Raw genomic sequence first — 23667 nt, forward strand, 5'->3', positions numbered from 1 at the left:
CAGTTGGTCCGACATAGTCACTACTCTTCATTCACATAATACACACACTCTATCCTTTGTGCTTAACATATTCTAAGACTAGGATGTATTGTGGGTCTTTTGTCACAGTCTCTTCTTTCGAATCAAATCTCAATTCATCTGTACCTTTTAACAACCACTCTCTCTTCGTCTTTTCCAATTAGATTCTCTAATAAAATCACACTCAACTTAAGTCAATTTACATACATTATTTATGTTAGCACTTCCAGTGTTAGTATTAGGAAACATTAAAGGACTTCTAAAAGTTACTGTTGCTCTGAAAGTTTTAATATTGGGTAAATCGTTCTTTGCTCAGAGAATCTGTATCCAGGCGGGATGCTATTGAGGTTGGATTATGTTAATATCCTATACCTGTGGCCTGAAAAGTCAGTGATCAGACATGTTCACCTGGTCCAAAACTCTGCCGCTAGGCTCCTATTCCGGCTTGCCAAACACTTATCTCCTTCATGACCTCCAATGGCTCACAGTGGATAAACAAATTAACTTTAAGGCACTGTTAGAAATGGGGTTACCAATTCTATAGGGGGTAGCATGAAGCAGAGTGGGCAGGCCACACTTCAGAGGACATGTGCAAAGCATCCACGCAGTACCCACAGACGACACACCAGGCACACCACAAAAGAGACACAATACTGCTTCTGGTTGGAAAAAGAATAAGTGTTGTATTATCTCCAACCTGGAAAGGTTAAACACAACAATAGCAGTAATCACAAGGGGGCGCCAACTGGCGCCAGAGCAATGAATGCAAAGAGGATTATTTACAAGAAAAATGGGAAAGGTCAGAAAAGGTAAGTAGTCCATGAGTGTCCAGCTGAAATGAAAAAGGAATATCAGGAAATGCATAAAACATAGGATGACTATTGCAGGGTAAACTCAGACCTTCATCCTTGGCCTCACCTAGAAATAAGCTGTAGGCGTAACTAAAGCATTAGACATAAAATATACATTAGGTTTGAAGGCATCTCCTGCATCCACTGCAACAAAAGGAACATTGAGCACACAACATTACATCGGGCCTAGGAAGGCATATTCACATTTACCATGGGCACCAATAACTCTTTTGAGTTCCCTGGGGCAGGTAAGTACACCATCAAATCACCCTTAGGTGCAAAACCTTAACTTCATGCCTATACTTAACATCATGCATGAATCCACGACCACCTCCTGCAAGAAAATGGAATAACAGCTGCACATTTTTAATATCAGGCCTGGCCCTTAACACCAGGCTCCATCACCTAGAAAGAACACAGAAGCCTAACCTTGGCATTCACATGGGGCCTCAACCTGAGCACCTGGGGCTTATATCTCCCTACACATTAGGCATACACAGGTAACAGAGAACCACTAGGCCTCAGAACATTATGTAGGACCTTGGTGGGGGAAACATTAGGCATCAACGACAGTTAGCACTTCAGGCGACTTCCCAGTCCAGGGTATGACTACCACTTATGCAGGCATAAACTCTATGGGCCGACCGTTGCAGGTGCCCGCTGCCAGGCGGGGCACCTGGAGAACAATGCTGTTCCTGGGGGCGGCAGTTCCCCACGGAATGCTGGCACCGGGGCGTTGGGCACCAACAGTATGCCCCGAAACACCCCCAACACAGTCTGTTTGAGCCCCACACTCACCGGGCTCTTGGCAATGTCTCCACGCTTCTGCTCCTCGCTCCGGGCTTCCTGGGCAGTAGGGGGGGAGGCAGGCACCAACAATGTGCCTCGAGGCCTCACCAGACTGACGCAGACACTGCTCCCCGAGTGGAGGTGGGGTAGGCTCATGCCCTATTTACAAGGCTGAGAGGCGGCTGTATCTGGCGCGGTTGCGCTTAGGAACACAAAAGCTGCCTCTTCCAGCTGCGCAGCGCTAGCCACCACACAGCGCTTCTCCTCAGCCCAGCTCCTCATACAGCGCTTCTAGATCACAGCGCTTAGCAGGGAGCACTTATCCAGGGCCAGGCAGCCCTTCCAACAGTCCAGTGCTTGGTTGAAGCGGCGCTTTGCAGGCACACACAGCAGGCAGTACAGTTCAGGCACTTCAGGACTACCCAGGGCTTCTTCAGCACAGCGCTTCCAGGATTATAGCGCTTAGCAGGCACTCAGCGATTCAGTTCTTTAACAGGCCAGCGCTTCCCAGATTATAGTGCTTGGCAGGCAATCTGCAGGGCAGTCTTGGTCACAGCGCTCTTTGGACACAAGCAGTCTTCTGCAGGCCAGCACTTCCAGGCACACAACGCAAGGGGGGCGGACAGTCTCCCAGCAGCAAGCCCCGGGGTAACACTCCTCACCTCCGGGGGGGGTCCAAGATGCTCCTTCCCTTCTATGCGCTGCTCTGCGCAGCGCAGGGTCCCGGCAGCTTCAGGGACCTGGGGGGGCCTCCTTCTTCAGGGGCCCGGGGGACAGAGCAGTAGACACTACTGGGCCAGGTCAGCAGGTAGTGGGGGCATCATCAAAACAGGGTGGTAGGCTTTCACCATCCCCACTGCAGTGTGGCCCTCCTCCTACATAGCAGCCTGAACTCCTGAAGTGGGGCTTCACAAGCCCTGGGGACAGTAGGGGGGTCCTAGATGGATGCAGGGTCCAGCACATAGGCCCAAGTGGCGGTATCCCTTTGCAGCAGGTCCCCTCACATTCCTGTCCCAGCTCTGTCTCTGCTCATCACATCTCTACTGCTCTCCCTATACCAGAAAGCCTGGAAGCTTCTTGAAGGTCCCTCCAAATGCTGGGATTGCTGGGTACCAGACAACTAGACCGCAAACCCACCTCAGACAGGCGAACTAGTTCTACCTGGCTCAGGGGGAAGAGTAGAGCACCCTGGGTGCCAGGCTTTCCCTCCAAATACAGGGGTGGCTGGGTACCTAACAACTAGGCTGCTAACCTCCTGCAGTCAGGTGGCTCTTCACATAGCCTTGGCAGCCATTTTAAATGCAAAACACAAATGCAGCATTTCACCAGGGTACATGTTTACAATGGGGGGGAAATAAATGTACACACCATTGCATTGCATCTAACATTAACATGACGTCTCACACCACACATGGCCTTTTCTGTAACCTTCACCATGGGGAAGACATCTCAAATTAGAGGGCCAAAAAGCGAAACATTTTGGGAGAAAAGGGCCAAGTCCAACACAACTCCCCCCCAGCCAAAACCCAGGGTAGACCAATCATTGCCTTGATGGGCTTCCCTGCTTGGGGCGGAAAAAGGTGGACGCAGGCCCGCAACTTCAAGAGCATCTGCAGTTTCTTCTCCACGCTGGAACCCGATGGTTCACTTTCGCAACCCACCCTTTACCAACCAAACCACCCCACTGGTGTTCTCTAGTGGGATGTGGCCAGAACTGGCCTCTAGGCCATCCAGAAGTCTCTGGCCCTTGTTCTCTCACAGAGTGGTAGGCTTTAGCCTCAGGCCCGTAGTACCCTTTGACCACTCTCCTTCTCCTACCAAACTGCCACTGGTCCTCCAACCTGGGGTCCGAACCTTCAGGCTGACCACACTCAGGGGCGAGGCTCTCCTCCCCCTACCTCTCCTTCTGGGGTTCCGCCCACTCCTCCTACGCGGGACACCCTCAGAACACCACTCTCTCCCCATCCTGAAGTCGAAACCCTCAGGTTGAACCAGTGACAGGGGCGAGTCCTCCCTCCCCCTGCACCCCTTCCCAGAGTTTCGCAACCTCCTAACTGGAGTAGTACCCCTGAGAGTCAATTCCGGGGGGACACTGTTTACAGTCGCCACACCCGCCAGGGCAGGCAACCCCTGTCCCTGGCCACCCAACCCGGGATCTGCGCCCTGTGGCTGAGCCGATGACAGAGGAGAGACCTTCCCACCATCTGCACCCCCTCCCGGAGTTCCGCACCCTCCTACCCGGAGAAGTACCCCTGGGAGTCAAACCGGTAGGGACCTTAATTACAGGTACCCCACCCTCCAGGTCAGGCAACCCCTGTACCTGGACCCCCAGTCCAGGATCTAAACCCTGTGACTGGTCAGACCCCCGAACCTCTGGAGCTCCGATTACAGATACTCTGGGTTAACCTGACACGAGGGGGTCCCCTTCACTGGATGGCTCATCAGGACAGCCTAGGCTCCCAACCTGGGGTTCCCTTAAAGAACTCTCCAGGCCCTGTGACTGCGGTTGGGGCACCTCAGGACACCTCCTCGTCTCACTCCTTCCTGTAGATAGGATGTGAGGCCCTACAACCCTCTCACTATCTTGGGACCTAGCTGGGTTACTCCTCACCTCTCCCGCCTCGCTGGGTCGGAAGATCCCTGCACCACTCCCTTCTGGATCACTCCCCAATGCCCTCTCAGACTCTCTGGCACTTACCCAGAGGTCTGCCTCCCGTGCAAGTTCCCTGGGGTCTGAGAACCTACACTGCAACAGGTGGTGCCGCAGCTGGGGAAAACAACTGTGTAGCAGGCGCTCCTTGATGACTACCTGGAACAACCCTTCCCCATCATCCACTGTGCGATCCACCAACCACTCCTCCAATGCAGTCCAACCCTCCTCCGCAAACTCCTTCCAGGACTGGTGGGACAGCTTTCCCCTGCCCCTGAACCCTAACCCGTCTCCCTCTTCCTGGGAATCAGGCTCCGTCTCCTGGGCTCTGGGTTTGGGCCTACCTGCACTGGAACCACTCTCGCTGCCACCACTGAATCCCACCCTCACTGGTGAATCCAGACCACAAAAATCACTCTCAGGGGACAACCTACCCACATGAGCTAGTCTCTCCGCCATCCTCTCTTGCGCTAAGACCATTTCCGTCTCTAGCCTCTGCTATTCCGCCCTCAGCTGCGCTAACTCTTTGGCATGCCTGAGCTTTGCCAGCGCCAGCTGATGCTTCCTTTCTTCCCTTCTGTCTACCCACTCTTCTGGGGACCGGGAAAGGGATGGGGCAGTGCCCCCGGGACTGGACCCAGTGCGGGACTCCCTATCTATGGCGTCCTCATCAGCTACTGGCGTCTCCACCCTATCAATCTCTTCCTCCTCATCATAAACCAACCCCATCGTGACAAGGTACACCCGGGACACACCACCCACAGTACAAGGGGACACAATTCAAAACACACTTTTCAGGAGGAAGTAATAATATGAAAATCAATTTTCAGCCAAACAATAATCCCCCAAAACTGTGATTACTTCTCCGTGCTCTATTTGCAATGTAACCTGTGGCCGCTGTGGTACTGCGCAAACACAAGTCCTATCGCACCGCTCGCCAACAATGTCAGAAATGTGGTTACCAATACTACAGGGGGTAGCATGGAGCAGAGCGGGCAGGCCAAACTTCAGAGGACATGTGCAAAGCATCCACGCAGTACCCACAGACAACACACCAGGCACACCTCAAAAGAGACACGACACTGCTTCTGGTTGGAAAAAGAAAAATTGTTGTATTATCTCCAACCTGCAAAGGTAAAACACAACAATAGCAGTAATCACAAGGGAGCGCCAGCTGGCGCCAGAACAATGAATGCAAAGGGGATTATTTACAAGGAAAAATGGGAAAGGTCACTCTCTCAAAAAAGTGCAACTTGCTATATATTCTGTAGATATAGGAAATATCTGGCAAAGAATGAATCAGATAAAAGAGTTAAGAAGATTTTTGCCCTGAATTTCGAAAGACTGTGACTTGCTTAGAATTGTTACAATTACATTTGTCCACTTAAATTATTTTGTGCTTTGCAAATTTTTTCTTTGAAAAGTGAACTTAAAGGACTGATGATGAAACGAAAAAAATGCCTTTGAGATTCCCATGGTTTTCAAATTAATTACTATAGTTCTTATTCCGGTTTCCTTTATTGGTGTCTTAGTCCATACATTTCCTCCAGGTGGATATTTTTCAAGCACTACTAATGGTTCAAATAATGGTTCCATTTGTGTATAGATTACTAGCAATGGTAGATTAAGATATCTAATTAGTTATGATGAAGTATGTGAAGAAAATGATTACAAAGATCTGTTGAAGAATTATAGAGAAAACATTAATATCCTTTTGTTACCCTTCCACTCATTTACCTACTCCTGCTTCAGAAGAAGTAGCTTATGTTCAGTTACCGTTGTCATATGACCAATCCTGCTCTATATATTATGCTTTGATTAGACATCAGGATTATTTAGAAGCTAATGTAGATAATGATATTCCTATAGACTATTATTATAGAGTTCTTTTGTAGCGCATCACTGCCCATAGGGTTTGCCATTTCGGTGCCCTTTTTCAGGGCACTGCCATGGGAACAGCAAAAGAACCGACCGCCTGTATGAGAAAAACTCACATTCAGGCAGGCTGTCCTTGCACGACTTTGCCTGTACTGTGTCGGCAGAGAGCCGGTGCATCACTGCCAAAGTCGTAATTAGGCCCATAGGTCTTCCCATGATCATTTAATGGTGAAGAGACTCGCCCCTGTTGATTTGTGAGGAGTATACTGTGTCCTAAGTAACACCAATGGAAGTTGCACCTGCCCATTTCAGTGAAGAGGATGCAAACACATTATTTTAGATTGTACTGTTGTGCTTCTCCATCAAGACTGATGCTTTTTGATGATAGAAAATCTGATCTATTGTCAATAGGAACACAGAATTCTCTTGATTTCTTTCTTGATAGGTGTTCCTTTATCCAATTCGACCATATTTGGCATTCTAAACTTAGAGGTCAATTCCCTCAATAGCAATTTTACACCTGTTAGTGCATCACACCTCTTTGTTGAATATGCCTCAATTCACTTTGAAAACAAGTAAATTGTGTATAATATGTATCTTGGCTTGTTACATGGTCGCATTCCAACAAAATCAGCCTACAATCGTGTGAAGGAACCTGCTGTTTTTCCTACACGACTCAATTTCCTTTGCTGACACACTATACATCTCTGACAGAAATCTTCTGCATCTGTTCTGAAATGAGGATTCATCTAATGAGTTTTAAAATATCTCCCTGAGTAGGTCTTTGAAAAAGTCTCCCTAATTGCGGGAGCAGTGAATTTGGCAAGACAACCTTTCCATCATCACGTTTCCAAAACTCATCTTAATATTACTTGCATTCTGCATTTTCCCATTTTTTTCTTTTCCTCATCTGACATTTATTTTTGTACATCTCTTTGCACATCAAATGTTTTTACTTAAAACACAACTAAAGACATGTTTAACTTTGTTATCTGATTGTTCGCCTGTGTCCATGGACAATAGGGTGCCAGTTGTTGCATAATGTTTTACTACTCTGTCAGCAAAATTATTGCCCAAAGTTACCATGTCACCACTACACCCATGTGCTACACATGTCACCACTGCAGTTCTGGATGGCAATTAATGTCAAGCATAAAACAAAGCAAAAGTTTGGAATCGGAGCACCTGTTGAGGTCATGAAACTTCATTTTGACCACAATTGACCAAAATGGTGAACCACACCAACACAATACTTACTATCAGTATAGATTATAACACTCAATGCATTGGCGATGCAGCAAGTTCTTGTAATGGCAGTTAGTTCAACATCAACAATGTATATCAATGTGTAACCTGCATATGCTGTTTTAATTTGCCTTAGCCTTACAAACATGAGCCATCAATAAGTAAAACAAAATAAAACATATCGAGGGGAAAATATTGAACATGAGTGTTTGGTTTTGGTGCACAGTTCTGTGACATTCACACAATCATGTTCAACCACATCCTCTACATCATCCTCATTTTTGGAGTGGTAAAAGAGCTGCAAGACTCAGTATGGTACATCCCTTTCTTGATATATTCTGTGCTGCCAGTATTGCCAATTCATATTCAGTCAATCTTAAATTGGTCATATGTTGAGTTTTTTAAGTGTTAAAAGTGTCTGTATTGAATGAGGTGCTAAGATGTTTAATGTGTGGCTCATGACTATTCAATCACTTGCGGTAACTGCAATCAAAGTGGCAGCAGCCAAACTCAGGCACACAGGCAAAGACAGAGCAATTGGACCTAAAGCTCTAGAAAAATATGCTAAAGGTCTTTTATTAGTACTGCATAGTTGTGTCAAAACTGTAAGTGGGCACCCTTCTTTTGCATGATAAAGTAAAATAAAAGTACTTTTTGTGATTAGGCATTTCTAATGAGGGTGCTGAAGACACATTGTGTTTTAACTCAAGGATAGCCTTTATGCATTCATCATTCAATGGTACAGATGTCACTATGTGTCATTCGCTGTAATGGTCTTGCACTTAAATAACATTTGGGAATCCACTGATGACAATTGCCAACATTACTAGAAAATTCTCACTTCTTTCTGTGTTTTTGGTGCATTCATTCTAAAAGGCAGATATGTGCTCTTTGGCTACTTTCCTCACTCGTTTCTGAATTTGATGTCTCAATTAAATAACTTCTGTCTGACAGTACTGACAGTATTGAACCTGAGTGAAAGCTAATGTCCATTGTTCTTGCTGCAAAGTCTAATCATCTGTCTATTGCATCAAAATTGACTTGCAAGGCAGCTTTAAAGATTACAAATCTTGTTTAAGCACTGGAAGAAGATAGAAGGACTCTCTCTATACCCTTTTGAGATTTATTTCTCAAACCAGCTCTTTTAATCAGAATGAAAACAACTTTCGGTTATCCTCATGTAGATGAATGTAGAAAAATGTGAACACAGGTTAATCACCATGAGACACCCTATATCTGCTAGAATATGAAAAACAATTACTGCAGGATTTGGTACCATGTGATAACCTTGAAACTACCAACTCATGGATTTTTCTCAAATCTTGAACAATCCCCCATTTCCCATTAGGTTTTTGCAAGGTTATTATCAGTGTGTCTTTTGCAGACTCCCTATATCCTCTGTTACAATGCATTACAGTACCATATTTTTTATCAAAGGTATAACCCTTCCTCAGCTTTTTGAGAAGGTCTATTACTGGGGACTGTATGAAAACCATGTGTCTGACTTTACAGTATTTTTCCCTCGCTTTGCAGTTTTAATGAGCCCAACACCTTTTCCAATTCAATCCCAAATCTCTCTTTTCTCTGTCTGTTTTATATCTGGAGATATGGTCTCCTTTTTTACTACTGGAAATATACCACTTTTCACTTCTTGTGATTTCACTTGAAATTCTACTTCACAATCATTTGTCTGAACATAGGTACTATCTGGCATACAATAAATCAAACAAATCATTTTACACAATAGGTTACGACCCAACAAATTTACAGGGCTGGTATTATTAATCATGAATTCATTTTTGTTTATTGCTGAACCTTTTTTTACTGAAATATTTGCAGACAACTTATTGACCACTTGTTTATTTGAAATGCTTACTACTTGGACTTCTTTCCCCATGAGGAATAGGTTAGGAACTTCCACTGGTCTAACTTTGTAACGGGTAGCACCTGTATCCACCAAAAATGATACGAGTGATCATTCACTTCTTGTATAAATGGGCCTTTCTGGTCTACCTGTAGAACTGCACCAATTATACTGTCTTCCCACACTCTTAGGCACCATTATTGGGCATGGATCGCTCCTTGCAGAACACCAGGAGTAGATATAAGCTGTGCACATGAATCACTAAAGATGGTCTCACTTGTGGTTGAACCAAATTTGATTGAAATTGAAAATTATATATATTCAGTGGAAATCCTATTGTACTACTCTGCATCTGGGTTGTAGAATTGGAGCTAAAGGCCTTGTTCCGCTAAACTGACTTTTGTTCTACATATTCTGCACAGGTGTTGGGAGGGTTGAGACAGTTGACTAGGTCACCCCAGTTTGTTCCATTAGAATTCTATTCTGCTGAAGAGGGTTCATTTGAAGCATCATTTGTGTCCCATTAGCATATTGTTTGTAAACAAATCTGCAAATCTCTTCCAGTGTCCTTACCACAAATGTGACAAGCTCAATATCTAACTGTACTATTCTTAACGGTGTTATTTAAACCTCTGCCTCACAAACTATTTCCTCCACCTCTTGAAGAACTCTGAAACGGCACTCAATTTCCCTGAGAAAGTATTCTTTGACATCCTGGCTGAAAAAGTGCAGCTTGTACCATCATCAATTTCTCTTTTGTCAATTTCTTTTAAGAGTCACAATAATCACCGCAATACTTCGCCTACGCCGGTGTTTCATTGAGTGACTGCTTGCTAACACATCACACTCTGCTGAAGCTGGGAACTGCGGGGCATATTATCAAGCCTGTGCGCTAAAATTATCGCCGCTTTATCGGCCGAAAACGGCCGATAAAGTGGCGATAATGGGCTTGATAATATGCTCTATGGAATTCCAATCGAAGCACATGTTAGATGTGAAGACATCTAACATGGGCTTCGATTGGAATTCCACAGAGCATATTATCAAGCCCATTATCGCCGCTTTATCGGCCGTTTTCGGCCGATAAAGCGGCGATAATTTTAGCGCACAGGCTTGATAATATGCCCCTCAATTCCTGATCCAAAGCTAACAAAAAAGCTGAAACAAATCCTGAAGCACCTTCTTTCTTTCGATCTTCCATTCCACTGTTTTACCAATGAGTCTGCATCAATCTCTGAGTATGCATGTGCCAATTTCACTGCATTGTGATCTGCTCTTGTGATCTTTAACCTATTAACCTGTTTCTCTTGAACCATTGCTTTCAAATGTTTAACAGCGGTTGTATATTTTTCCATCACCACAGATTCATTCTCATAAGTCAGCGCATTCCTATGCGGTTCTTCATAAGCCCACCTCACTATCAATTTTCGATCAGTTCACAAATCCTGTAGCGCAGTAATAAAAAGAATCCATCCATATCTCCCCACAGTCCCTTCGCAATAGTAGATTTTCCCTAAGCTATGAAAATTCTTTTGTAAAAGTCCATAGGTTAATTATTCTCCAAGGTACATGAACGTAAACTGGACCAAGGCTTCCTTGAACTTCTCTCAATGGAAGTTCTCCTTCAACAACATCACGTTAATAATCACCAATGACTCTTTTCACCTCCGTTTTGAGCCGAGTTTCAGTCCATTATCTTCTATTTTTCCACATTCTCCTTCACTGATTCATTCTATAATTTCTTAAAAAATTGCATCCAATCTGATAATGGATCCTTCACACAATTCAGATTTCATCATTTTTATTTTGTACGTTTGGGTCATTTTCTGCCTGTTCTTAGCCATTCTCAATTTCTTAGCCACACTGTAATTTTGTTATACCCACTACGAGCTCGCTAGCATCAAAAGTCAATTTTGGAATCTTTAAATGAATGATCAAGATCTGATTCAGCAAACTGTTATAAATCCAGTTGACTCAAGCTTCAGGACTCTGCGTCACTGCTATCATACTTTTCTGTGTTTCACCAGCGTCCAAAGTTCCTTCTTTCTCACTTGTGTGACTCAGCTCTGATTCTTTGGGTTTATTATTTGGTTGCGGTCTTGTCAGCAAATCATCCAGCAGTTCATCCTGTTCATCAGAATCCTCTTATAATCCTCTTTCTCATTTTTATTCTGTTTTGTTTTATTCTTTGTTTGGTCTGCAGAGATCACAGGAAACGCGCCAACAGTTATAAGCACTTCCATATGCCACAATTTTAACCTCATGTGCAACTTAGCATCCATCCAAACATGTACAACCGTACAAACCTCACCTCTCAGCATTTTCTATTGAGCCTTCGTATTGGTTCTCGTATCCTGTTCGTTCAATGCTGCCAACTGTGCAGGTCTCAGTTGTGAATTCAAACAAGCAATGTCTCAAGTAGCCAATTTTCTTTTCAACAAAAGTACAATTTTCAGGAAACTGTAATTTCTTAGCTTTTACCATAGTCTTGTGCCAGTCCTCAAGCCACAAACAAGTGTGCATGCCAGAATGCATGATTGTCTCATAGGCAGGTCTTCCACCTGGTGGTAAAGGGTGTCCTTTTGATAGCAACTTCGACTTTTACTTACCTAAATTTAGAATCAAGCACAATACGAGATCAAACACAATAATTCAATAAGACAAAACAAAGTTTGTGTCTGAATACTGGGAATCAGCACAGAAATCAAACTCACAATAAAGCATTTAGGGGCATATTACCAAGCCCCTTATCGCCTCGTTATCTGCACTTTTCTGCCGATAACGCGGCGATATTTGCATTGCCCTATTATCAAGGCAGCGTTAAGTCAATTAACGTGGCTTATCGTGAAAGGGGGCGTGCAGTGGGTGTTGCGGTGGGCATTCCACCGCAACACCCATTCACTTTTACTCTGCCACCTATTATCAAGCGTGGTGATAATAGGTGGCAGCGCCGATTTTAAGAACAGGTAAGACCTGTTCTTAAGGTGGCGAAACGAGGAGAAATGCTTCATTTCTCCTCGTTTTTGCTTTTTCAATGTGTGCTGCCCTGTGCAGCACACATGGAAAAAGCTAAATGCCAAGGTTTCTTTATGTACAGGAAGGTGTCCCTTCCTGTACATAAACAAACCTCTTTTTAAAAATGCCAATTTGTAACTTACATGTGTGCTGCATAAAGCAGCACACATGTCAGTTACAGATTGCCATTTAAGGTTTGTTTATGTGCAGGAAGGAACTCCTTCCTGAACATAAACAAACCTCCCTGCTCACAGACACCCTTGGACTCTGGTGCAAGGGTGCCTGCGCTGGCGATAAGTTGTCAAAACTACCGCCATCGCAGGGGGAAACACTAGGCTGCGCCATATCCTTGGTAATATGGTGCAGCCTAGCGTTTCCGAAGTGGCGAAGAGAGGCGTTAAGCCAAGATGGCTAACGCTTCTCTTCGCCACTTTGTTGGTAATATGCCCCTTAGTACTTAAAGGATCTACACAATCACACATCAAGCTAGGCTTTTGACCAGCTATAACATAAGCACCGACGTGGTTTACTCTTGTGCACAGAATGAACCATCACTGTTCCAATCGAAATTACTAGGCTATAATGGAAATCATTTATTTAAAAACCTTGGCGCCACAGCAAAATCTTCCACCGTCACCTTTATCTAACTTGAGTTCTGCAAACCTTTTAATAAAATACATAATCAAAATAATAAATTACAGCAATATTTCAACACACCCCATTATAGCAAGAATATCAACAACCCGCGTAAGCACAATGCCTTAACATAACATGAACGCAATCAACAACTTAAGTCACAAAACACAACGTGCTAGGCACATCACCCTATTAATATGCACCAAATCCAGTCGTCTGAAGTGCACTACAAGAGCACCTCCACCAGGCTCCAATACCACAGAAACACTTTATCATGGGGCCAATGAAACAAAATTCCCTAATTGCAGATCTAATTAGCCAGGGGTATACATGTACGGGCACCGCTGGGCAGACCCCGATGCCCCCTTTGATGCAGGATAATTAACGGATTAGTTGCTCCAGCTGGCAGAGCCTCACTAGGTGGCAGCCATCTTGCGGCCGGGCTCGCTAATGCCCCCAAAAAAGCGCATAATTTTAATAGCAACCACCAAACTATAAATGTAACACCTACTCCACTATGATTTCTATTAGACACTAAAATATGCGTTTTGGTTGCACAGAGAAAACAAACACAAATGTGAAACTTCACACAATAAGCTGCTTCTGCATATTTTATAACAGCAGAAATAACCTTGTTGCAGAGTTCTTTTCCACCATAATAAACTGCAGCTGAATTAAAATGATTTTCTGAGACAGAATGAAAACATGAACATGAAGGATTGTGCATACCTATAAATAAACACTCTTAAATACAGCCCAGTGCGTCCTTGACATGCCAACCAAAGCCAACCTAAATTGGGCACAGCGTTTTGTATATGAAAATCGGCCCCCGCGTTTCCTTTTTTTGTCCTGAATATAGCTGTTGAAGCAGAAACAATGTTACAATTGCTGCATGTTTTACAGCAGTGCCATGGTCCCTCCACAGTTGAGCAGAATAGATTGAAAGGGACATTTTGTCACTCAACTTTGGTGTGTATTGGTTAAGGTAGATATTTTATGGATTGTTATCAAGTGGGGTAGCTGCTTCTTGGTCACTCAGACTGGGCATTTCAGTCTCCATGGACGAATTGGAGGGCACTGAATTTTGCAGGTCGGCTACCAGGGCAGTTCAGTCCACATTTGTTTCATGCGATGGGCTTGATGTAGCTAGGGAAGTCGAGGTGGCATTTGTTACTAGTGTCCGTACAGGTGACATTAAAAGCTGAATTGCATTTTTACATTGTTAATATTGATCAGGGGGATGCTCTGATTGTGACGGTGTGGCATAACTGTTGTCTGTTAGGGAGTTTTTGTGCCTAGAAATAGAAATGCCAATGAGGACGTGCTGCTTAGCAGTATGCTCATGAGAGTGCATAATGGGTCGAGGAAGAGGATGACAAGATAACATCTCGATTATTGACTAGTAATCTTTTATAGTCTTGCGTATCTCTTCCATAGCCCAGTTGGTACATTCCTTCCCTTTCATTCCTAGGTGTTTTATTTGCAATTCTGAAGTGAATGCTTAGGAGAATGTCAGGTTGAAGTCATCCCTTTAAGGTCCATAGCATGCAAGCGTGCTTAGTGGTGTGGGCAAAATATGTAACAACTGTGACGAGGAAGGGGGTACCCATAAAGATGTTTACCAGTAGGCAATCCAACCATTAAACCATTGCTCTCATAGGCAGTTTGAACGGTAAACAGTCAAAATATCGAGTACAAAATATCGAATGGACATAATATCGAATTTAAAATATAGAATGGACAAAATATCGAATGGACAGAATATAGACATCAAAAATATCGGTTTTAAGGTAAGTAATGTAATATCGAATGTTAAAAATATAGAAAGTTAAAATATCGAAGTATATAATATAGGTTATTAAAATTATCGATTTTTTATAGTGTTTTTTTATGTTATTATATGTGTGAAAAGTGTGTATTTATGTTATGATTAATTTTAATTAATGAATTTTGTTTTTTGAATTTTTGCGTAATTTAATTCTGTAGCGGGTTGTGGGTTTATAGGGGAATAGGGTGGGAAGTAATTTAATGATAATTAATTAAATATGTAAATTTATTTATTGGTATTATTTTTTAATTAATTGTTAATGAATTTATATTTGGTAAATAATTACATTTTAATTGGCAATTAATTTTAATTAATTGATTAATTGCTAAATATGTAAATTTTACTAATTTACTTTCCGTAGCGGGTTGTGGGTTTATAGTGGAATTGAGTGGGAGGTAATTTCATTATAATTAATTAAATATGTAAAATTAATTATTGGTATTTATTTAGAATTAATTGTTATTAAGTTTTTATGGGTAATTAATTACATTTTATTTGCCATTTAATTTAATTGATTAATTGCTAATTATGTTAATTTTACTAATTTATTTTCTGTAGCGGGTTGTGGGATTATAGGGGAATAGGGTGGGAAGTAATTTATTTATAATTATTTAAATAATTACATTTATTTCATTGCATTTAATTTGAATTAATTGTTAATTAATTTTTTATTGTTAAATAATTAATTGTTAATTTGTAATTAATTTGTATTAGGTAACTAGTAGTAATAATTAAGGTTAATTAGTAATTTTAATAGATTAATTATTATATCATATTAAATTGGTAATTACTTTTAATAAATTATTTATAGATACTAATTTATATTTTTTTAAATAATATTTGAAGTATTTACTTTCCCTAATGTTGCACTCTCTGGAGTGGGAATAGTAATTTTAACCCTTACGCTATCCAATGCTTTCCCTACTGTTGCACTCTTTGGAGTGGGAATAGTAATTTTGACCCCTACGCTATCCAACGCTTCCCTACTGTTGCACTCTTTGGAGTGGGAATAGTAATTTTTACCCCTACGCTATCCAACGCTTTCCCTACTGTTGCACTCACTGGAGTGGGAATAGTAATTTTTACCCCTACGCTATCGAACGCTTTCCCTACTGTTGCACCCACTGGAGTGGGAATAGTAATTTTTACCCCTACGCTATCCTACGCTTTCCCTACTGTTGCACTCTTTGGAGTGGGAATAGTGATTTTAACCCCTACGCTATCCAACGCTTTCCCTACTGTTGCACTATTTGGAGTGGGAATAGTAATTTTTACCCCTACGCTATCCAACGCTTTCCCTACTGTTGCACTCTTTGGAGTTGGAATAGTAATGTTTACCCCTACGCTATCCAACGCTTTCCCTACTGTTGCACCCACTGGAGTGGGAATAGTCATTTTTACCCCTACGCTATCCAACGCTTTCCCTACTGTTGCACCCACTGGAGTGGGAATACTAATTTTAACCCCTACGTTATCCAACGCTTTCCCTACTGTTGCACTCTTTGGAGTGGGAATAGTAATTTTTACCCCTACACTATCCAACGCTTTCCCTACTGTTGCACCCACTGGAGTGGGAATAGTAATTTTTACCCCTACCCTATCCAACGCTTTCCCTACTGTTGTACTCACTGGAGTGGGAATAGTAATATTTATCCCTACGCTATCCAACGCTTTCCCTACTGTTGCACTCTCTGGAGTGGGAATAGTAATTTTTACACTTCCGCTATTGTACGGTAATAATATTGGATATTATTTAATTATATTATGTTACTATATATATATGTTTTAACAAAAATGATGTAAACATTTTTTTTTATAACTTTCATTAACTATTTAATTATTATAAGTTAATTTAAGTATTTTAAGTATATTTTAGTAATTAATATTTAATATTAATTGAATTTAACATTGTTTTTAATAAAGTCGATATTTTTATAAACTATATTTTTGTAAACGATATTTTTTACTCAATATTTTTGTACGTACCTGTTTGTAGATACAAATTTGATATTCTGTCTGTCGATATTTTGTCAATGATATTTTTGATAGTCGATATTATGTCCCTCGATATTATGTCAGTGATCCAGTTTGAACATTATACCACTATCCTACATAGGCGATATGTGCAGCCTATCCCTGCTCCATGTTGGTATTGTATGCAGTATTGCCATTTTCTGGAGGTTGGAAAAGTCAGTAATTTCCTTTCCATTGTAGATGTTGTATGTAATGTATCCATATGCTACAAAAGCATACATGAAGAGTGGAATGAGCTGAGCATTCATCGTTATGTCCTGAGTGAGTATCCGTGCAGCACAGGATTCTGGATGTCAGTGAATAATGAAGCTTGAACTTAATGGGGTACAGAGAAGATCTTGCAATTTCCAGTAAATGCACATTGTTGGAAATGTGCCCTTCCTGAAGGCCACCTAGGATTTTCTACCTTTTTACTGCACCCTTTTATTGTTGGCCGTATAATGTTGTGCACTGTACCCCTGCTAACCAGTGGTAAAGTACTTTTACTCCCCTTTTTGAACATGGTAAAATTGGGATACACCTAATTGCCACATTTAGATTATGTGTAAGTCCCCAGTATATGCTACTACGTTTACCCAGGGCTGGTAAATAAATGATACTAGTGGACTGTACACTCATGGTGACACCCACGAAAGTAGCACTGTAAAACATGAGTGTGCAGTTTTAAACTGCAATTTTTAATTTTAAAAAAAAACCTTTTGCCAGACATAAACCTTCCTTTTTAATAATTCTAAGTCACCTCCAAGGTAGTTCTTAAAAGCCTATAGGGCTGGTTGCCTGGTACTTAAAAGTAGGTCATGTTTAGCTAATATTTGCACTGTCCTGGCAGTGAAAACTTGTTTTTTATGTGGCAGTGTTGGCTCTTCAATAGGTTAATACTCATTTACACTATGATATGTAATAAGTGCTAAATTCAGTTTGGGCATAGCTAAAAAAATAGTTCACAGGTTCATAGGAATGTAAAATCTGACTTAATAGTCAAGTCGAATTTTATATTACTATTTTGTAAATTATACTTTTAGAAAGTTGTCATTTTCCTAACTAAAAGGCTTTCCCGTCAGTGTCCAGCAGTGTCCCTGATGGCTTTCCTGTGGCGAGGAGTGTTTGCACCCCGACAGTGGAAAAAGATCTCTGGGTGTGCGGAGGAGGTCTCCTTCCTTGACAGGATGGCTTGGGGTTATGTCCAGCCCCTTCCAGAGATTCAAAGGATGCTACCCTGTCACTGGCAGATGAAGCTCACACCTAGACCCGTCTCCCCTTTGTCTCTCAATTCAGGCTGGCTCCAAACCTGGGGGATACGGGGGAATTGAAACCAGAAATGGTTTCAAGGGTGGACAAAAGATCACCTTCCACCTCGGCATTGTGCATGAATGTGGACCCCCACAGACCTCTCCTCAGAACACTCGTGGACCTGAGAGGAATCAGAAGAAGGATCGCACTGCAATCTAAAGAACCTGAAAGAAGACTGAACTTGCTTTTCTTGTACCCAAGACTTTGAAGTGCCTCCAAGGGACAGTTGGCTGACCACCTGTTCGAGCTACAGGGACACAACAAGCTTCCAGAAGTCTCTCTCCCTGCAAATGCTCAACTGACCAGTTCTAACTGGACCTGTGCTGTACTTTTCTTCTGGCCGCTATTGAAGTGAGTTCTAAACTCCAAGTGTCCAAGAGCCCTAAGCTCCAGGCCTGGACCCTTTGTTGGTGTTAAAGTGTACTTCTCCTGTGCTCAAACTGCAAGAAATGGGGCTTAGAATCTGTTTAGCCAACTTTCTGCCTGAAGAACCAATCGAGACCAGGATCGCCATCAAAGCCACAGTCATCAATGTTGAAATGCTGGTCGGCCTGAACTTGCTGGTTTACCCCACTGAAAGGAATCCACCTTCTAGAGAAGTTTCTAAAGTCTGAACATAGAGTGCTGCACCGGAGCCACCAGTGATCACCATCTAATTGACAGCAAGGTCTTCTAGGGCACAAACTTTAAACATCATCCACTTGGAGCTCTCCTGCCTTCGTTGATGTCCGCACCCAGACCTCACTCTTCAGCAACCCATCATCATCAAGTCCTGCTACGGATCCAGCTTATCCTGCTGGCAACCATTTTTTCTTCATAAAGGTTTCTAAGCCAGAAGGTAAACTTTTCACTGGGTTGAACATGGTCCCTTTAACCGACCAGCGATCTATCGCAGTTGGTCATGACTTTTGACTTTGACTTGGTCTAGCATGACCAGGTACACACGGTTGGCACTTTGGGCTTTTTGGTACTGTTTTTAATGCAAACATAAAACAATCATATCTCCAGTTCAACTCATTGGATTTCTGTCTTCTTGGTGTTATTTTAATTATTAAAATGTTCTCTCTTTTTCTAAATTGGTTTGGGATTTTTTGTATTGTGTTTTCACTTTATTACAGTCTTAGTACTGCACAAATACTTTACATATTGTCTTTAGGTTAAGCTTGACTTCTCTGTGCCACGATACCAGAGGGTTCAACATAGGTTTATTTAGTGACTTAAGTGGTTCACCCTGAGAAGGATTGTGGTTATTATATGAAGTGGGTTCTCAGCCCTTCAACTAATACTCCAATTTATTTCACACATGTTTAATAACTCAAAAAAAACCTAATTTTTGACTTGAAGTTAAGAAGTGTCAGCTTTGGCAGTGCAAGACTGGATTATGAATCAGGGGTAACATCCAGATGAATCTCTCTTTGAGGTGCATTGGCTGGCAGTACGACATCTGATTAGGCAAGTAGCTCATTCATCCCTATGATGTGGCCATGTTGTCCCCTTACCATTGGTCAGTCAAAATAATAGAGACAGACTTCAGTGTTTTCTCTGGCTCTTGATGTTGGTTTTGTTAGCTCTGTGGATGTGGAAGCTATCACATTTTCATTTCTGTCTCCGTGGACAAACTATAATCATCTATGGTTTATACATGGACCACCATTGATGACCATGGTTTAACCCCTTCCGTGCGGCCGCGATTTTGCGCCTGTGCGGCGCTTCTAAAGAGTGGGCGAATTCATGATGGCCCCCAGCCATCATCAGCACATGCCCACTGTGCTGCATGACGGACGGGGGTCGTCATCAGCACGCAAGGGGTTATACATGTAGTGTGGCTCACCGGTTAGAGGAGGCAGACCCGGACGCAGAGGTCAGACCCGGGACCAGCGTTCAATCCCCGACGTGGCAGGGTCTTGAGCTCAAAATCTCCACGGACTCGATAATTCTCGCCTCGGTGCCTACTCGAATCATGGGTTCACACTCTGCAACTCTGGGCAATAGCTTGCTTAATCTCCACTACGGCCCCAACGCGATGGGATACCTGGCTTTCACCTTGGGGATGCCCAGTAGGGGTTATCTCGCAGGGAAAAGCCAGGACGGGTTCCCAAAGCAAGCGCCTTGAGACCTTACGGTGAAAGGCGCTATATAAGAACGTATGATTTACGATTTACGATTTACATGTTGTTTACTGCAGGTTAGACCAAGGATCCTTGATTGCTCAATCGCAACACCTAATGCTTTGGCATAACCATTTTCTTTCTCCCTTTATTTCCCCCAGACTGTCCCCAGGTGCAGTGTATTCACCCTTACGTTGCACAGCAGCCAGATGAGCTCACCTTGGAACTTGCAGAAGTCTTGAACATCCTGGACAAGGCAGAAGATGGTAAAATTTGGAGGGGGGCTGCAGCACAGATGGGTGAAAATAATATTAATTTTGTACTGAGGAAAGTACTCCGAATACAGGGACAGTCACATGCCGTTGAAATGAGATGTCACCTTGGATAGAATTGTATGGAGTTAGCCTCCAAGATCCGTGTAACTCTGCAAATGTACTTTTTCAAGAGGGAGGGCCAAGTGACAGGGTTTTCAGAGACTTTACATTTTACACCTCTCTAAATCAGTAAGAAGTGTTGGAATGGTCTCCTGGATGGACTAAAAGTGCACAGACTAGGATTTTGGGTACACGAGTGTGCCTGTTTAATAAAGGACGGAGAATGTGTGTATGTGAAGTAAATAGGTAAGCATGGAATATATTTCAGTTTTTCACCAGGGGGGGAAGACTGTGCCTTTTTATTGTTGTAGTATAATAACAAATAAAGCAGAGTCTAATAGAGTACCAAATTCCAAATATATGTATGGTGTGCATAAAAGTGAAAAAAGTTTTTTCCCTTTGGAAACCGTTCTTATATGAGATAACCCTAAATGGTTGTCTCAAACTATCCAATGGGCCCTCTAGATCCCATGCAGGATCCCTTGCTATCTCATACTCTTATACAACAAAAATCTAGTTCATTGTTTATTGTTATAAAAAGTTCGTACAAATACAATCTAGTGTTAAAAACAGATCATTGCACAGCTATGCTAAAATCTCATGAACACATTCATGGAATACAATTTCTACTACATATAAAGTTAAAAACAATAATAAAAAACAACAATTCATTCACATTATGTCAAACTAGGGGATACAAAAAGGAGAGACATACAAAGACATGAAAATTGTCAATACATTTTGCAAGTTTTTTTAGATTTAGCCTAAACACAATCCTGGACATATATGATTCTTTGTCTACAGGCTAGGTTTTTGATCTCTTGATCGTGCAGAGGGGCGTCGACGCGTTTCGATGGTTTTTATTGATGCATTACCATCTTTCTCAAGACTATGTTAATGAGTCTCTCCTACTTACGGCACTGGTTGGTTGCCGTTAGTATAGACCTCCTGCGGATAAACATATTGCCATCAGTGTCTTGCATGTATTACATTTAACTTTTTACTTTTTACAAAAACATCTTTTCAATTGATGATTACATTACAGTCATCCTAGTATGCCTCATATCATAATACATCAGGAAGGCAAGATGTGGCCTATATAGGAAGAGTAGTGGGTTAGATCAGACAAGGGGAATGAGGGGTGGATATAATTCACCGAGGAGTATGACTCAACTTAATCACACGTGAAGTACAAATGAATTAGAAAGATCACCAGTTAGGATCCTATAGTATGAAAACACTGATGTATTATGATATGAGGCATACTAGGATGACTGTAATGTAATCATCAATTGAAAAGATGTTTTTGTAAAAAGTAAAATGTAATACATGCAAGACACTGATGACAATATGTTTATCCGCAGGAGGTCTATACTAACGGCAACGAACCAGTGCCATAAGTAGGAGAGACTCATTAACATAGTCTTGAGAAAGATGGTAATGCATAAATAAAAACCATTGAAACGCGTCGACGCCCCTCTGCACGATCAAGAGATCAAAAACCTAGCCTGTAGACAAAGAATCATATATGTCCAGGATTGTGTTTAGGCCAAATCTCAAAAAACTTGCAAAATGTATTGACAATTTTCATGTCTTTGTATGTCTCTCCTTTTTGTATCCCCTAGTTTGACATAATCAATTGTTGTTTTTTATTATTGTTTTTAACTTTATGTGTAGTAGAAATTGTATTCCATGAATGTGTCCATGAGATTTTAACATAGGTGCCCAATGATCTGTTTTTAACACTAGATTGTATTTGTACGAACTTTTTATAACAATAAACAATGAACTAGATTTTTGTTGTATAAGTGTATGAGATAGCAAGGGATCCTGCATGGGATCTAGTGGGCCCATTGGGTAGTTGAAGACAACCATTTAGGGTTATCTCATGTAAGAATGGTTTGCCAAGGGAAAAAACTTTTTTCACTGTTAAAGTACCCTATTCCCCTGGTTCGTAGGGGGTCTCTCTCTAATTTGAAACATGGTGTGCATAAAAGACTGCAGCAGCTGCCAGCTGTCTACTTCAAGTTTTAAAAGAAATACTGCAGCAAAAGTCGTGGTCTGATGTTTCAATCTGAACATTCCTACGTGGTATCTTATGCTAGGCCTTTTCCATGGAATCTAGGTATGATACATCAAACAACCAAGCATGAATGACAGTTTTTGATTTCCATATCATTAAAAATTGTGTAACCAATCATTAGGGATTGGGTGGCCCAAAAGTCTTTGAATGCTTCCTCTAAGCCAGTGTTGGTGTCAGATGCCAAGTTGGGAGGAATGAGCAACTGTGTCTGCATTACACATGGGAAGAAGGTTCTATCATTAAGCCTAGTTGAAGTTCGAATGGTATGTTTCTGTGTCTTACAGAATTTACAACCTGATGTCTCTAATGAAATGGAGGCAAATCGTCAGTGCATTTGTGCTGTTTAAGCTACTTCAAGAACAAAACACAAACCATAGGCATTCCACGTTCTGGTTTCAGACCAAAAAGTCATTGACAGTGCAGCTAGTAGAAATGCTAGAAATTGGCCCTAACAAGAGAACGTAGCCAAAAGGCAGCAGAGCCCTATGCATGCTCAAAGACCAGAATAAAGTTAATAGGAGAGATATTTGGGTTGAGGATGGGTAATGCATTGTGATGCAGTATTTTGATTTTTTAAGAGGTGAGTTTCAACTCTTTCCTACATTGGAAAAGCATTGGGACAGTCCTGAAGGGTACAGGGATGTTGGTTCAGATCCTGGGTGTAAATTAAAAGTCTTTCTGTCTTGTCATTTAATTTGTACACTTCTTAGTCTACAGTCTGATTGTGCCAACTGTGGGTGTGTTGAGAACCACCAGGAATGGTGAGCTTGTCTGCAGGATAAGTGGGAGTGTTGGTCGTGATGGCTTAGTAAATGATGCAGTTGGTTTTGAATATGGTTTGAGTAGGCAGTGGAAGGCAATGGAGCTCCAGCAGGATGGGGGTCACATGTTCATATTTATTTAGGCCCCCGATGAGACATGCTGCAGCATGTAGGATGCCCTTAAGGAGTGCTAGTGTTGAGTCTGGGAGGCCATGTTGTAGCACAATACCATCATCCTGATGT

General features: G+C 42.1%; 1 protein-coding gene across 1 annotated transcript in view; it reads left to right on the forward strand.

Moving 5' to 3' along the window:
* The window catches only part of LOC147662050 (ephexin-1-like), a 58773-nt gene that overhangs the window by 13609 nt on the left and 21497 nt on the right, over positions 1-23667 (forward strand). The window contains exon 4 of the mRNA XM_086951150.1: positions 20368-20472. Coding sequence (XP_086807276.1) covers positions 20368-20472 — 105 coding nt within the window. The remainder of the gene's footprint in view (positions 1-20367; positions 20473-23667) is intronic.

The sequence above is a fragment of the Lissotriton vulgaris genome, unplaced genomic scaffold, assembly GCF_964263255.1.
Source record: "Lissotriton vulgaris unplaced genomic scaffold, aLisVul1.2 SCAFFOLD_682, whole genome shotgun sequence".
Taxonomy (NCBI): domain Eukaryota; kingdom Metazoa; phylum Chordata; class Amphibia; order Caudata; family Salamandridae; genus Lissotriton; species Lissotriton vulgaris.